Raw genomic sequence first — 15,259 nt, 5'->3', positions numbered from 1 at the left:
TTTTTATTACTTTGTCTACATTTCCAAAGCTCAAAATGCTCTGTTCCACCTTGTGATGTTGTGGTAATTTTCAAGTTATCTGCTACCTTTTACTATTGTTTTAATCATATTTAACAATATAGTGTCTAATCCAGTTATTAAAATTACTAGCAACATTAATATTAAGGCATCCTTTATTGTTCCTGTTGGGAAATTTGGACTTTGCATTTGGCCTTCCTTCAATGCTGCTGCAGTGGGTGATCTCAATGCAACACCCAAAGACCCATCTCCAAAAAACCAAAAAACACATAAAATGTTTTGAAATAGAGACAGAGTGTGTAATATACGCTCTGCCAGGTAAGCCAATGTAACCAATCATTCATATTCTCCAGCAGCTCATAAAATACTTTGTGTCGTCATTGTCATGGTAAATTTGCTAAATTGGTCTGATTGTTATGGCTGTCAATGTTTCTTCCCTTAATTGCTTTTAACTCATCTATATTTCTCTGGGGAAAGCTTTTACATATCACCTCTACAGTCCATTTAACTGAGAGTGAGAGACACAGAGAGAGAGTGAGAGAAAGAAGAAGACACAGAGGGAGAGAAAGGGAGACAGAACACACACAGAGAGAAAGACAGATGGAGAGAGAAAGACTGAGAGAGAGAGAAGGAGAGACAGAACACACAGAGAGACAGAGAGACAGAACACACACACACAGAGACAGAGAGAGAGAAGGAGAGACAGAACACACACACACAGAGAGACAGAGAGAGAGAGAGAGAGAGAGAGAATGGACAGCAGGTGCAGGTGTACAGAACAGCCCAGTGAACAGAGCACATCTGACCCCTCACACACACACACACACACTTAAGCCGACCTGCCCGTGCTCCCTGGACACACTCGAGCCAATTTAGCGCCTTGGTTGGGGTGAGCCCCTGACACACAGCACTATTCATTGCTCTCATTATTGGCAGACTGAGACACTTCTTACAGAACGACAGAGCAGCCAGGCCACGCAGCGAGACAGCCACTGGAGCAAAGAGCTTCTGAGCCAAGACCAAAGTCAAACTGGAGACGTGTACTTTCAACTGGGGAAGAAACTGTCATTCTCAACAGTGTTCTCTGGCTATGTATTCGTTAGCCTGAACCAACAAAGTAACTGGACAGGCTGTTGTTTTTGCCTGCTTTCTTATTATTTTTCCTCCTAAAAGATGGCATTTTTGATTCCTTGAACTTTGCAGAAAAGTCAAAGCAAACTGGGTGTACGAACAAATGGCCCAATGAAAAACTGGATAAATTTAACATTGGGAAAATGTCTGATGCAAACTGACTCAGTAGCACCACCTAGAAGAAGATCCTTATGATAGAGGGGACTGGCAAGTCTTGGCGTAGGTGGATGAAATTTGGAACAGTTATAGAGTTATGTTTTTCATTTTTAGATCTGATTAACAGATTATGGTTCTACTCAGGTTATGGTTCTACTCTTTTCATCTGAGACTGAAAACGATCACTACTGTTCTTTTCTGTCTGGATTATAAAACATGCAAACGAGATACTTAAAGGTGTGCTTTTCCTGGTTTGTGCAGACTAGGTTTGGTCCTGTTAGTCCTGGTTTTTGCCCTGGTTTAGTCCTGGTTTAATCCTGGTCTAGTCCCAATTGTGAACTTTTTGGTTCATTTTGGCATTCTCACTGCAGGACTGAGCCAAAAGCTTTGGGAATACCATTGCTTTCTGATGTCTTGGATCTAATTATTGATTACAGAGACATCTTGTAAGAGTCTACATCAACACTACTGACATAAAAGCATCTTTGTCTAGTTTATTTGAATATAAACATGCAGACTGTAGCCCACACTGTTGTATTACATAGTTGTATTGACAGTAATGAATACATGTCTCTTACCTCTGCTTCACAGCTGTGTAGCTTTGTGCAGTCTTTGCAGTCCTCCCACCTGATTTACTACAAGTACACTGCATTACCTTAACATCTCCTTCTCTGTATTCTGCTCCTAGGGGCTGATGGCCTCTCATAAAAAGAAAGCTAAACCTTTGGATGGGTGTGCCGTGTTTTGCTCTCACTGTGCTGTGTTTTGCTTCAGGCCATCTGAGTGGCTTTACCCACTTCCATAACCTTTGCAGTTGAACCTAGAGGTAGCACGTATAGAACCATGATTTATCAATGGGACTGGATAACACAGCCTGAATTATTTATTTATTTATTTATTTTCTTCAGAATTTCTGTTCACTTTGTGCTTTGCAGTTTGTGCTTTCTGATCTGTGTTATAATGTTGTTTTTATATATCTGGGGTTGTGTTTTGTTTTATTCACACATGTTTAACACACATACCATGCATATTGAGGCTGAGTGCTTTGATCTCTGTTCCACCTTGTGAAGTCATAATATACGAAGTGTTTTCAAACTCCATGCAACTTCGTTAGAATCATTTGTATCATTTCAGCCCTGGAATTTCCATTCTCTATTGAACTAAAAGCAAAAAGTAGTTGTGAACTTGAAAACTGCCACTAGATGACATCACAAGGTAGAACAGAGCATTTTGAGCTTTGGGGATGTAGTCAGACTAATAGTAAAATACAGATTCAAACATGTGTGACTGAAACAAAACACACCTCCAGGTATGTTTCTGAGGAGGTGATAACTTTATAACATGGCTTTAAGCTTACAAGAATACATTTTGTGTAATATAGGACCTTTAATATAATGTGCTAATAATAATGTCAGTAATTATTATAGAGATTTATATAGAGTATTCTAAATTAGCATTGCTCACACTCCAAAGCACATTATATCTCACCATTTAGTTTGGCAGTTCAATTCCAATGTGGTTTATTTTGCCCATGCTAGCTGTTTTTGCATTTGTAATCACATCCAATTGTCCCACAGTAGCTCATTTCCTCTGGGGCTCAAGTATATGAAACAACACAGGAACCCGCTATTAAGATATGATTTTGATTTAAGTCATCATAGTTATTATAATCAGCCACAAAGAATTACTGCTGATTGCTGCATATTTTGCATGTGATTAGAGTTAGCACTTAGGCTGTGCCAGTACACCCCAAACCGCCCTCACCCTCCCCAGTAATGACAGCACTGGACGCTCTGTGATTGGCTCCTGATGGCCTTGTGCACTGAAGGTCTGATAACTGACCACACTCAACGTTCTTTCAACATTTTCTATATTTCATTACATTTAGGCATTTATCAAATGTGTCTTATAAGATAAAAGAACCTCTATTGGTCCCACAATCAGAACGTTTCAGCAATAGAGTGATTAATAATATACATTTATCTATATTGACTCGCTATGTTTTTACATCAGAAGAGAAATCATATAAAATCATTTCCTTGGTAACGTTGTCTGATGGAGTTGGTACCACTGGCTCTTTTGCTACTGAATGTGTTAAATTAACCAAGATAACAAACAAGTGCAAACTGTCTACCATTGTCTACCAATAGGTGAAGTTGAATTAAAACTATAATCATGATTTGGCTCATATTTTAAATCACAGTGATTTCAAGTGATTACTTCAATAAATGTACCGATACAGAAAGAATCAAACCGCTATAGTTTGTCCGCTAAACAAGTGCTCTAGGTTTTACTGAGCAGAACGAGTACACATACTGTATCAGCCACAAAGTTAATTAATTATCAGAATAAAGTTAATTCATTGCATTTTTTTATTATAGCGTAAATGTAATTGAATATAGCAATAACTCAAATCACAATTATATTTTAGCCAAGAAAATATGGATACAAACTCATTTACATTTCAATAAACTTGTGCAACTGCAAATGTAATGGCATTAACATTTTGATTCTCATGAGATTTATTGCAATTGATTGATTTTGACTTATTTCTTTTCACATCAATCAATCCAAATTTTCATAACCACCTCTATGGATTTTTCTTGGTGGCCCATTTTTGAAAAGTAAGTGAATTTGAAAATGTGCGTAAAAACCTCCAAAAGATTACTTCCCTAAAGCATTACACATTTGAAGATATTTGAAGATATTACCAAACGCACCCGGGTGACTTTACAAGATAGCGGAGATTAAACGGGGAGATGTAGCTCTGTAACATACTTATTCTAATCATATTTCACTTTCTTAAGCTTTCCAAATCGCAGTCCTAGTTACATATTCATGGAGCCAAAACGTACCTGTGAGTCACTGAAGAACTCGGGGCATGCTGAAGAGGATTAAAAGTTGTGTGACTGCTCCAGGCAAGTGTGGAAACCATTAGATGTTTGCTTAAATTTATTTTTAAAAATGTGGGAGAAGTTTACCTCTTAAATTCAAGTGTAACTGAGGAGCTGTATACAGAATCTCACCTTGAGCAGTAGTCAGTGGTTAGAGCAAAGCAGCTGTTTCAAAGGCCCATTAAAAGCAAAGGTGACTGCACAGCACACATAGCACACTTTATCATACTTGCTCTTTTGTCTCGCTGACTGCCCTGTTCTGTTGGTAAATGATTTTTGTATTTTTCCCCAAAGGAGGAATAAGGTTAAATCAAGATAACTGCGATTTTGAGCAAACTTTGACTTAGCATGTCTGTCGAATCTGCTGGGAGTTATAGTCTGGGCTTGACATGGATTAAAATAGACTGTTTTAGAATTAACAAGGGCTCACATCCTGGCGGGGCGTCGGAACTGATGTAATAAGACTATTTATAGGCCAAGGTTAGCCCATAGTGTTTGATTTTTATTTACACAAAGCTGTTCTGTAGTGACTTAAAGTTGCACTGCATAACATTTTTAGTGGAGGGCCTGCCACCTGCTTGCCTCCATGGAAATGCTTTTGCTTTGTCTAGAATGTTCCACAGTATAGTTTAAACATATCTATCACGAGGGAGACAATCAAGTTACAGGACTATTCTACATTACATTTCAGATCTGTGGAGAGTCACCCCTTTTCACGGAATAAATTATTGTGTTTTTGAGCAATGCTTAATGCCATACCATGGAACATTACAGGGAAAGCAATAACATATCCATAGAGACAAGTAGGTAGCAGATTTCCCATCAAAAACGTTACACAGTGCACCTTTAAAGGATAAATAATAGGGCTGTAACGTAAATGTAAAATCTCACAATAATGTCATGGGCTGTGACAATATATCGAATCACAAGTTCCTTTGCTTAAATGCATGGTTTTATAGTAGCAACAGCTTATAAACATAGGGAACTACATATCCCATGATTCATTTCAGTGCAGACAACATGAAGAAATATGTATTTACTTGAATTCTTGGGATTATGACATAATGATTCACACCAAAATCTTGTCAAGGTATTTTAAAAGCAAAAGAGTGTCCCATCTACAATTATATTAGCGTCTTCGAAATATCGCAATAAATATCATACCGTGAGATGCATATTGTGATAATATTATACCATGACATTTGGATATCATTACATCCCTAATTAATAATAGTAACATAGCACAATTAGGTCGGTTTTGTTAAATTTAGTTTGTATTCGAGGAAATCATAATTGTATATTTGGTATCAGTAAATATTTAAAGACAAATTATTTGTATTGAAACTAAAAAGGCTGCATTGGGACAGCCTTAATGTCTCAATAAAAGAGCAAGACAGGAACACAGAAATACACAAATGCAACATATTATGTCCTGATCACATGGGTTCACAAATTAAATTAAGAAGTTTGCTACCGTTAGATACATTATGGCTTAGTGAATACAATTTATACTTTGCAGTAACATACTGGGCGTACTTTACATCTCTAATGATGTAACTTCTAAACATTCAATCATTAAAGACCCCCACAATGCACACACAATGTACACACAATGTACACATAATGCACATTAGCAAACACAGTTAAAAATCGTCTTCAAGAAAAGCAAAACAAAACAAACAAACAAACAAAAAAAACATGGATTTAAATAATAAAATGGATTTTCTGGACCCTGTGTTCAATATGAGCATTTAGATGTTTTGATTTTCAACAAAAAAGTGAGAGTGACTAACTGCAAAACTGTTGGCTAATGCGAGATTGCGAGATTTGGGAAATGCCTTGATATGGGTCTATGGTACTTTGTGGTGTGTCCTAACTTTTCTCTATATGACTTTGTGACGGAGTCAGTCCGTCTATGATTTTAGGTGGCGTTCTCCCCCCTACACATAACCGCGGCCTGCACTGATGTGCCCGCGCACACACACGCTGATTCATCCCGCACACACGAGTTCACTCCCCATTTCCCCGCTGTTTCATTCATCCGCGTCGTATTCACTATTATTGCCTTTTCCCCTCTTTCCTCCGTTACTAATTCGCCAAGGGTGCACACTTGAGCGCATTAGAGTACTTTATTTCATACTTGTCTCTTACCTGTCCAATGACGCCGTCTCTCTCCTTCGACGCGGCGCACCTCTGCCAACCCGAGCCACTATTTCCTGCTAGTTGAAATAGGCACTGTTCGCGCCGTGGTGCTGACCATGTGACGCTCGTTATGTAATATGATTTTCTTCACGTTTTTCAGCTATTATTTTTGACATTTAATGTACTTTATTACTGTGTGCTCAACATAGCATAGACAAGGTAGGTTTATTGTGATATTGTCTGTCTCTATAATGATTTTGATGTATTGCTCAGTGGGAGGAGCCAGGAGGGGATAAAGGAGAGCCGTTTCTGGCTGTCAATCAGTCTGCCACCGGTTACAGAGCAGATAACGTCGGTATGCTGAACAAGGATCTTAAAGGGGACAGTTAATGCTGAACTCGACCCTGTTTCTTTGCTGTAAATACTTTTTGGACTGTTTTGCGCACTGTAAATATTTTTGCACTGTTTTGGGGATTTTTTGCACTTTGGACACTGGCACAATAAACCACCTGCACTTGGAATTTTGATCTTGCCTGAGTTTTTAATAGAGCCCTGCCACAGACTTATTGACAGCCAGTACAGTGTATATATAAACAAAACTAATGGCAACTCTTCAAGGCTCAAATCCAACACAAAACATCATCATTTGCATCATAAAGTCATAAAGAAATTGCATATTTTCCAGTGCATTCAAACACCATAATAGAAGCCTTTAATGTATTGCTCTCCCTGCTTCTGTATCTTCATGAGCTTTCATATGGTCAGAATCAAGTAACGAACAGGGAAAATTCAATATAGCGTCTCCACCAATGCATTCTAATGAGGAAGAGCCCTTTTTAATTTTCCACACGTCCACATTGGATAAATGAATTCAGCTTTGTGTGTTTTGGGTTTCTTCCAGATATTAATGAGTGTGAACGGGAGCCCTGCAAGAATGGAGGCATCTGCACAGACCTGGTGGCCAACTACTCGTGTGAATGCCCTGGAGAATACATGGGCCACAACTGCCAGTATAGTAAGTAGAATGGTACAACTGTTTGCACCTCAAATATTAGACCATTAAACACACTTCTGCTGACTTGGGCTGTTAATTATGATTTAAATTAGCTCTCACAACTCTACTACTTTTATAGAGCCCCCCATAGGCTGTTCACACATGGATACATGCTGGGAAGTGACATAAAGCTACTCACCAACAACCATTGACTTCAACATGATTTCCGCTATAGACTAATTCACATTATACATCCTTTAAAGCAAAAAATCACTCTTGAGCTCTAAGCCATGTCTCTACAAAAACATGCTCGCAGTTGTGTTTTGGTTCATTCACACATGTCTGAGTAATTCTGCATTATTAGTCTGTCTACATCTCCAAAGCTCAAAATGCTCAGTTCCACATTGTGATGTCATGAGGTAGTAGTTTTCAAGTTAAGAGCTCCTTTTAGTTCATTAAAGATTGGCAATTCCAAGACTGAAGTCATCCAAATGGTTCTACTGAAGGTGTATGGTGTTAAAAAAACAAACAAATTGTGGATCACTTCCTGTACTGACACATGACAAGGTGGAGTGGAGTGTTTTCTGTCTGAGAGAAGAACTGAGCCTAAATATGCAGTATCTGTGTGTTAAACATGTATGAAACAAAACACATGGTATGTTTTGATGAGGAAACAACATTATAAGATACAGTTTATCAGAAAACATGTGTTATTTGCTCCCTTTAAAGGTGCGCCTGCTTGTCTCCATGGATATATTGTTGCATTGCTTGGAATGTTTCATAGTAAGGCATTAAATGTATATCTAGCATTTCATCAGATTATTACAAAAACTTGCTGTGTGAGATAGATTAGACAAACAAGTGACCCTCCACAGTTATGGAATTTTAAAAAATGAAATGTATCCTGTTTTATGTGTAATAGCTAATGCCATGCCTCTCCGTGCTGGGACAGGCTCTGCCCAATATAAAATCATTGAAATGCATAAAAGCTTTGGCAAAGTAAAACTTCTATTTCTTTTTGTGACGCTATCTTATGTCACGTTTTTCAATTTTTCTCACATTTGTTGAACATTTTGTCTTTTTTTTTATTTATTTTTTTTATCAGGGAACATTTTAAGATTTAATTTGATCTCATGCTGGGTGAATGTGCAAATGGACCTATCCACAGTTTAGTCTGAACTGTTGGCAGCCTGTGCCTTATGTTGAAATGGGCATTGCATTTTTCAGAGAAAGAGGAGAAGAAAAACAATTGAAAGCTAAGCTCCATAATTGAGTTAATGATGCTCAGACCTATTTCCTCTGTGGATTAAATATTTGCAGAACAAATTACAAAAGTATGAATTCTCTCAGCATATAAAAGGTGCAAAGTGTTCAAATTTTATTCTTCTTTTTTGCCTTCCATCCAAATGTGCACTAAAACAATGCTGACTCATAGTATTGCTTATAATGTAATATAGCAGATGAAGTGTGTAGAAATAGGGCACTTTTTAGTGATATTTCCTCATGGCATCAGAAGGCCATAAAGCTGCTGTTCAATAGTAGTGGTGTTCACATGCCCACAGCCTAAATACCCATATAATACCCATATAATCCTGTAGAGAGAATCACTGGTGGCAGATGTTTAGCTAGTATGAAAAATATACACCAAGTTCTAGGCTTATCAAAAGTATTGAAAATCAGATACTAACCAATTGTAAAACTAGTATTGAAACTACTCATTTGCACATGTATAGATACTGAAAGAAAGTCAGGACAAAATTTGACTGTTCCTGAACAGTTTTAGAATGGTGTTGGGCTTTATCAAAACTAGTATAAGGCCACAAGGTAACAAGTTGCCATGTTTACTTTACATTCTCAAATCTTCTCTCTGGACATGCACTGTGTTTCAAATGTAGCAATATTGCAAATAACAACATATATATTTTTTTTAAGTATGGACTGCTATTAAAGTACGGACTGCTTATTTTTAGGTCTAGTTAAAAATAAACTCTGAAACTGCGCTTTACTGATGATAGTCACACGTATTCTTCTGAGTGCTTCAGGGTTGTTATTGCTGTAATCATCCAGAGCCTTTTCCCATTTAAAAACAATGATAAGGGCTAAATGGGCAGTTAAAGGCGCATACTGAACAGAGGTGATGACGGTACAGGCCTCATTAACCAAAGGCATCTTAAGGCTAACAATAACCATCAGCGAGAGATGTTGTCACAGACTTTTCCACTGCACAGCCATCGTAAGACTCTTTTTCCCTTAAAATGAGGTTAAAATGGTCATTGTTAAGAGAGTAAGTTTAAATTAGTGTAGTTATTTAAATTTAAGTGCCACTGTGAAATATGCGGCTTCATACAGATCATCATTGGGTTAAACAAAGTTTAACATGATCAAGATGAAATCAGCCTCAAAACATGACTTCAAGCATCACCAGTAGAAGGATGAATATTACCAGTGGTATCAGTACCACAGTTTGAGAACTACTTCTACTAGTATATGTTAATATGCAGATAGAAGTGGGGCTCCTTCATTTCGTTCATTACCTGTAGAACTTTTGTTGTATGGCCAACATCTGCTTAGTATTATGTATTCCTCTTTTTCACGCTCCCTCTGCTCATTAGTATTGACACTGTGTTCATTTGAGTGGGTGTCTAATTTGTTTAGGCTGTAGGTAGGGCGTGTGTGGGAGAGATGGATTCAGCTGTCAGGGGCCAGTGCTTGTGTTAGTGATGGCTGCTGTCTGGCTGATGTATGCTCAGGGGCCACTAGGCCAGGGCCCCGAGGCCCCGTGTCTCCTCCGGCTGACGGACGCGTGGCAGCAGCTCGTTAAGAGTGGCCGTCAGACCAGGTGAGAGCCCACCGGGAGAGTCACCATATCCACACTAATGCTCTGGTGATGCAACAGTGCACTGTAGCCTCTGCAACAGACGGGGTCAAAAGTGTGACCATTACAATGCAAAGTCAACCTTGGGTTAAGCATACATAAATATATGGTACTTTAAACATAAATAATGATTGGTTTTATATAAAATGTCATTCTTTGTACAGAAATGCCCTGCCTTGTTAGGCACAGGACATGGGGTTTGAGTCAGGGAGGTGATACCTAGCCTAGAACACTATTAGAAATCCAACTTTGCTTGGGTGCAGTGGTTCATTGCACATTTTCTATAATTTGATTTATAATTTTCTGTTAATCTTTTTATTTATTTACAGTAACAATTCAGGTCAACCATGTATTATTTCATATTCATTGGCTTCTTAGCAATAACAAAATCACACGAACAATATCTACTCTGCCACTAAGCCTCCATTCAGCAATAATGACCCTAAACATGTGTATATGAAACCACAACTAAACTGGTACTTGACACTGTTGAAGTACCATCGTTCATATGTTTGCTGCATACACCTACACCACCCTCTCATACGCAGCAAATGGTGAGTCAGACACCATAAAAAGTGTGGCCCCAGAGATTTACCTTAGTGAAATATAGAAACACACACATCTCTGTGCGTTCTCAAAGGCATTTCTCACTGTCTATGGTGCACTCCCTATAGCCCTGAGCCTATGGTGTAGCAGCTGGTGAGGACTTGTTTTCATTGTTTCATTCTTCTTTTGACTTTTCTGTGCTATCATTTTTATTATTGTCTTTTGGCTTGGGTCTCAGGTCCTTTTTAAATGCTAACAGTACATTTGGAGTTGAAGTCTCAGCTTTTTGGTGACCGTTGCTTGGGGCGCTGCTTCAGGGCTACTTTATATGGACATTTCACATTGTATCGAGCATGAGAGCCCAATGCCTGTGGCTGGACTTTGTGACTGCCATGTCCTGGCTCTTTTGGGACTAGACTTGAGTGGAGCTTCCCCTCACACTTCTGGATTACATTTCACACATGAACACACTGTAGTTTGGTAACAGGAATTGCATCATCAGTCTGCTGTTGGAAAGGCCACTGCAAATTTTAAACATTATTTATTGGGTGACCTTTTATAATAACTGTTCCTAATTAGCCTTAATAAAGCATGAAGAAATGCTTCATTCATAATTAGTGAATTGTTTATTAAGAATAATTCAGGCTTAGTAGAGAGTTGGTGTTAGATAAAATGTTGTCTGTGACATGACTTCATGAAACATACTGTCTTTAATAACTAATACTTAATAAATACCCTAATTCCTAACCTTATCCCCCAGTTAAATAGTCACTAAGCCTGAATCATGTGAGGTGTAGTTTTTATAAAATGTAACCATTCAGGGCTAATTTGCGAGAAATCCATTACATTCTTTCAATTTTCTGAATGAAAGTTAAGATGTAATTGCCTCCTGTGATTGGGATACATGTTGGCAGAACTCAAAACACTGATAATACTGATGTTTGTTTGTCATTTGTCAGTGTTCACTAAAAAAGAGTGTGCGGATCTTCACTTTCATCGTTTTACATAATTAGGATTCTAGATATTTTGCTTCCTCAATTGATTCCCAGTATTAATTTTAACACATGCAGGTGGTTTTTGAATGGAAAAATACATTTTTGAGAGACTGTGCTTAGATTTTGACTTCATCTTTATTAACTTGAAGCAATGTTATGTTACAAATACAACTGTATACTATTATGGTCTCAGTTGTCATTCCAGATGATTAACTGTGAGTACAAACTGAAAAATAGCACTAGGAGGCACTAATGTTGATTTCTTGGTTACAAAAACACACAATAAGAAAGTTTTACACACAAAGATGCACATATAGCTAACTATAGCCACCTTATAGCCATCTGCTGGGGAGAACAATCCAGGGCCAGACTGTTTAGGTTGTTTGGTAGCGTACCTCCATGCCCAATTATGAAGCTTCTACCTGCTCAGTTAACTTATAATTGCGGAGGCAAACTGCCACGTTCCTGTGCATATTGCCTTCTAATTGAATCCTTCCAGAGCACTAGGAATCTATCAAAACCTGATGCGATCTGATAGAAAAGGCAGATGTTTTATATGTAAATGAGCAATTAAGAAAATCTCATTAGGCTGGAGGTACCTTTTTAAACGCCTGATATTACAATGTTGACAGTGCTGTTTATTTATCCAGTACAGTGAGTGCTGTAATGTCCAATGTATTTTCAGAATTCATGGTTCATTTTCCATCTGTAGAGACAAGTTGTGTTTTCCCTCTCTTCCTCTTTCTCTATTGGATTTTTAAATGACTAAATCCATCAAAATCTGTTCAATGCAGAATAGTGGCTTCTTTTAGCTCTACAAAATCTCTCATGAAACACAGTGAAGAATACAATCATGTACAAATGAAAAGTGTATTGATTTGCCCAGAGCTACTTTAAGCAAATCAATTTAAAATTTGGTGAATTGTGAATCAGATCAATATGTTTTGTGGATCCTAAAGGTTTACTTGTACAAATACTGTAAACATATATACATTGACATTAATTAAGAGACATTTGGATTAAAGGTGATGTACCTGAGTTATACAGTCTTAAAATGTGGGAAAATGAATTAATCCAGTTTAAACAGTATATGCAGTGATCCCCCCTTACCTTATGCATTGCAATCATCCTAATTATTCTCTGTGATGACTTTTCACATCTTCCAGAGACCAGTTCAGAGTTTTGCTGTGATGTAAAGCTAAAAGCAACCAGCCAATAAAATACTATCTAATTAGATGCAGATTTTGACCTCAAGAGCTTCTTATACAATATACCTGAACTGAGGCAAGAAAGAATTATTTGGATTTTTGTGAAAGCTGCTCTGAATATGAAAAGACCAAAAGAAAACTTGCAGTGTCATACATCAACTTAAAAAGGACACAATCACTGACATTACATCTTGACATTTGTGCTCTTGCTCTAAATTTGAATTCACATTTGGTTTACATGAATAATGGCGCCTCATTCTTTGCCCTCTCTCTTCAGAATGCTCCGGACCGCTGGGCATGGAGGGCGGGATCATCTCCAACCAGCAGATCACAGCCTCTTCCACTCACCGTGCACTCTTCGGCTTACAGAAGTGGTACCCCTACTTCGCCCGCCTCAACAAGAAAGGCCTGGTCAACGCCTGGACCGCTGCCGAGAACGACAGATGGCCCTGGATCCAGGTACTGAAGCCTCACAACACACACTCAGCCATTTTGGAAAGCAGGCAAATACACATATACTGTACTTAAACAATGTCATGGTTTAGTGCCTTTAAGTACTTGACCATTTAGAGGTTAATTTGCTGGGAACATAAATTAAACTTGAGAAAAGTGATGACTTACTTCCCTGGTATTTAATACAATTACAAAGTGTGATCTTGAGTATTACAGATGCAGATGTGCTCATGTGTGTAGAACAGTGCAAAAGGGCAAATCTATTCTGAGGTCCTCATACCTGCATGTGGTAATTACAAACCTGAACTTTATAATCCTACATGGTAACTATATGCATTGGACTGTAATCATCATTTTATAAGAGATGCAAATTTACAAGAAAAAATGCTCCTGTAGTCAAGCTCATAACCCTTTATAAAGTTCTCATTTTAGCATAAAAAAGAAGCTGTTAACTTTGGTTAGCTGCATAGTGAAGGCTGTTTGAACAGATTGTCTCTGTTATAATATTGTAATTTAAGTTACAAAAATAAAACAGTTCAGTTCAATCAATTCAATCTATTCTCCAAAAAACTCACATGTTAAATGCTTTTGTCTGTCACATTAACAAGAGTTTATCATTTAGCAAGTTAAGATGATCACATACTCCAGAGGATCTCTTAGACAATGTTCATGAAAGTGAATTCAGTATTTCACAAATGTTTGATCACAGTGTTAATAATTGTTAGTAATTGTGATATTTATTAACCCCCTTTATTAAACTCCTTCTTTAGACTCCTTCTTTAGACTCCTTTAGTTTGCTTTGTTTGGATATTTTCATCTGATGTGTGCATGAGTGATGGTAGTGGTTGGAGGGGCCGATGGCGGCGATTGGCAGCCTCATTTCCGTCAGTCTGCACCAGGGCAGCTGTGGCTACTATAGTATCTTACCACTACTGGGTATGGAGTGAATGAATAATGCTCTATAGACCATCTTTGAGTGTCCAAAAAAGCGCTATATAAAACTGATGCAATATTATTATCTGAAACTATTCACTTACTAAATAAAAAATTGAAAGTAGTGAGTAGATGCCAGATTATAAGTGTTGACCATGCATAAAGTGATGACCTTATATTTTTTGGCACCCTTCTTATGGTGAGATTTCTTATGCCGCCCTCCCTGGTCACACCCTCAATAATAAATAGTCTAATAAAAAGTGGGTACTTTGTTTTGCCAGCATATTTGTAAGCATTAGTCCATTAATTAGAAACCTTGGATAAAATTCTTGATTAATCTTGTAGCTGGGGGGTCAGGGAAAATTTTTTAACAAAACAGAAGGAATCTCCTGTAATCCGGGGTAAATTACATCAACAGATAATTTTTGACAGTAGTTAATATCTGTGCAGTAGTCATACATAATGATGTCTCCACAATTCAAAGTGGAGTCCAAAGCCCAAAACTTTAATTCAGACTCATACTTTATGACTCATATTTTATGTTGCTTCTTTAAGAATTTAGAAGTGTGGAGAAAAATGTGTCACAATCCGTTGCAGTATGGTTGCTATTACATCTATACATGGATTAGTTCATCAGCTGTTTGTCATAAGTCCATGAATAAGTATGCAAAAGACCAAAAACCAGAAACTAGGACTGAATGATTTCAAGAAAAAATGTAATTGTGATTTTTCTGGCGGATACTGCAATTTCGATTTCATCCACATTTTTTTTTCAAATCAAGTATCAGTGCACATGAACATCACAAAAACTTACATCATACCAGATACCTGCACTGGGTCGGGTGCCTGCGGGTGCGTGGCGTGACTACTGCTGTCAAAAATTCGTCATCACTTCACAGGCATTATTTATTGAA

The 15,259-nt window shown here is 37.8% G+C and overlaps 1 protein-coding gene across 1 annotated transcript in view; it reads left to right on the top strand.

Moving 5' to 3' along the window:
- edil3a (EGF-like repeats and discoidin I-like domains 3a) overlaps positions 1-15,259 on the top strand; it is a 115,485-nt gene that overhangs the window by 61,781 nt on the left and 38,445 nt on the right. Inside the window, exons 4-5 of the mRNA XM_020917402.2 lie at positions 7,243-7,356; positions 13,237-13,418. Of these exons, the coding sequence (XP_020773061.2) occupies positions 7,243-7,356; positions 13,237-13,418 (296 nt within the window). The remainder of the gene's footprint in view (positions 1-7,242; positions 7,357-13,236; positions 13,419-15,259) is intronic.

Source organism: Boleophthalmus pectinirostris, unplaced genomic scaffold, assembly GCF_026225935.1.
Source record: "Boleophthalmus pectinirostris isolate CB_2022bp ecotype Guang Dong unplaced genomic scaffold, ASM2622593v1 HiC_scaffold_4, whole genome shotgun sequence".
Lineage (NCBI taxonomy): Eukaryota > Metazoa > Chordata > Actinopteri > Gobiiformes > Gobiidae > Boleophthalmus > Boleophthalmus pectinirostris.
The sequence above is the reverse complement of the archived record's forward strand: the minus strand, read 5'-3'. Positions and strand labels throughout refer to the sequence as shown.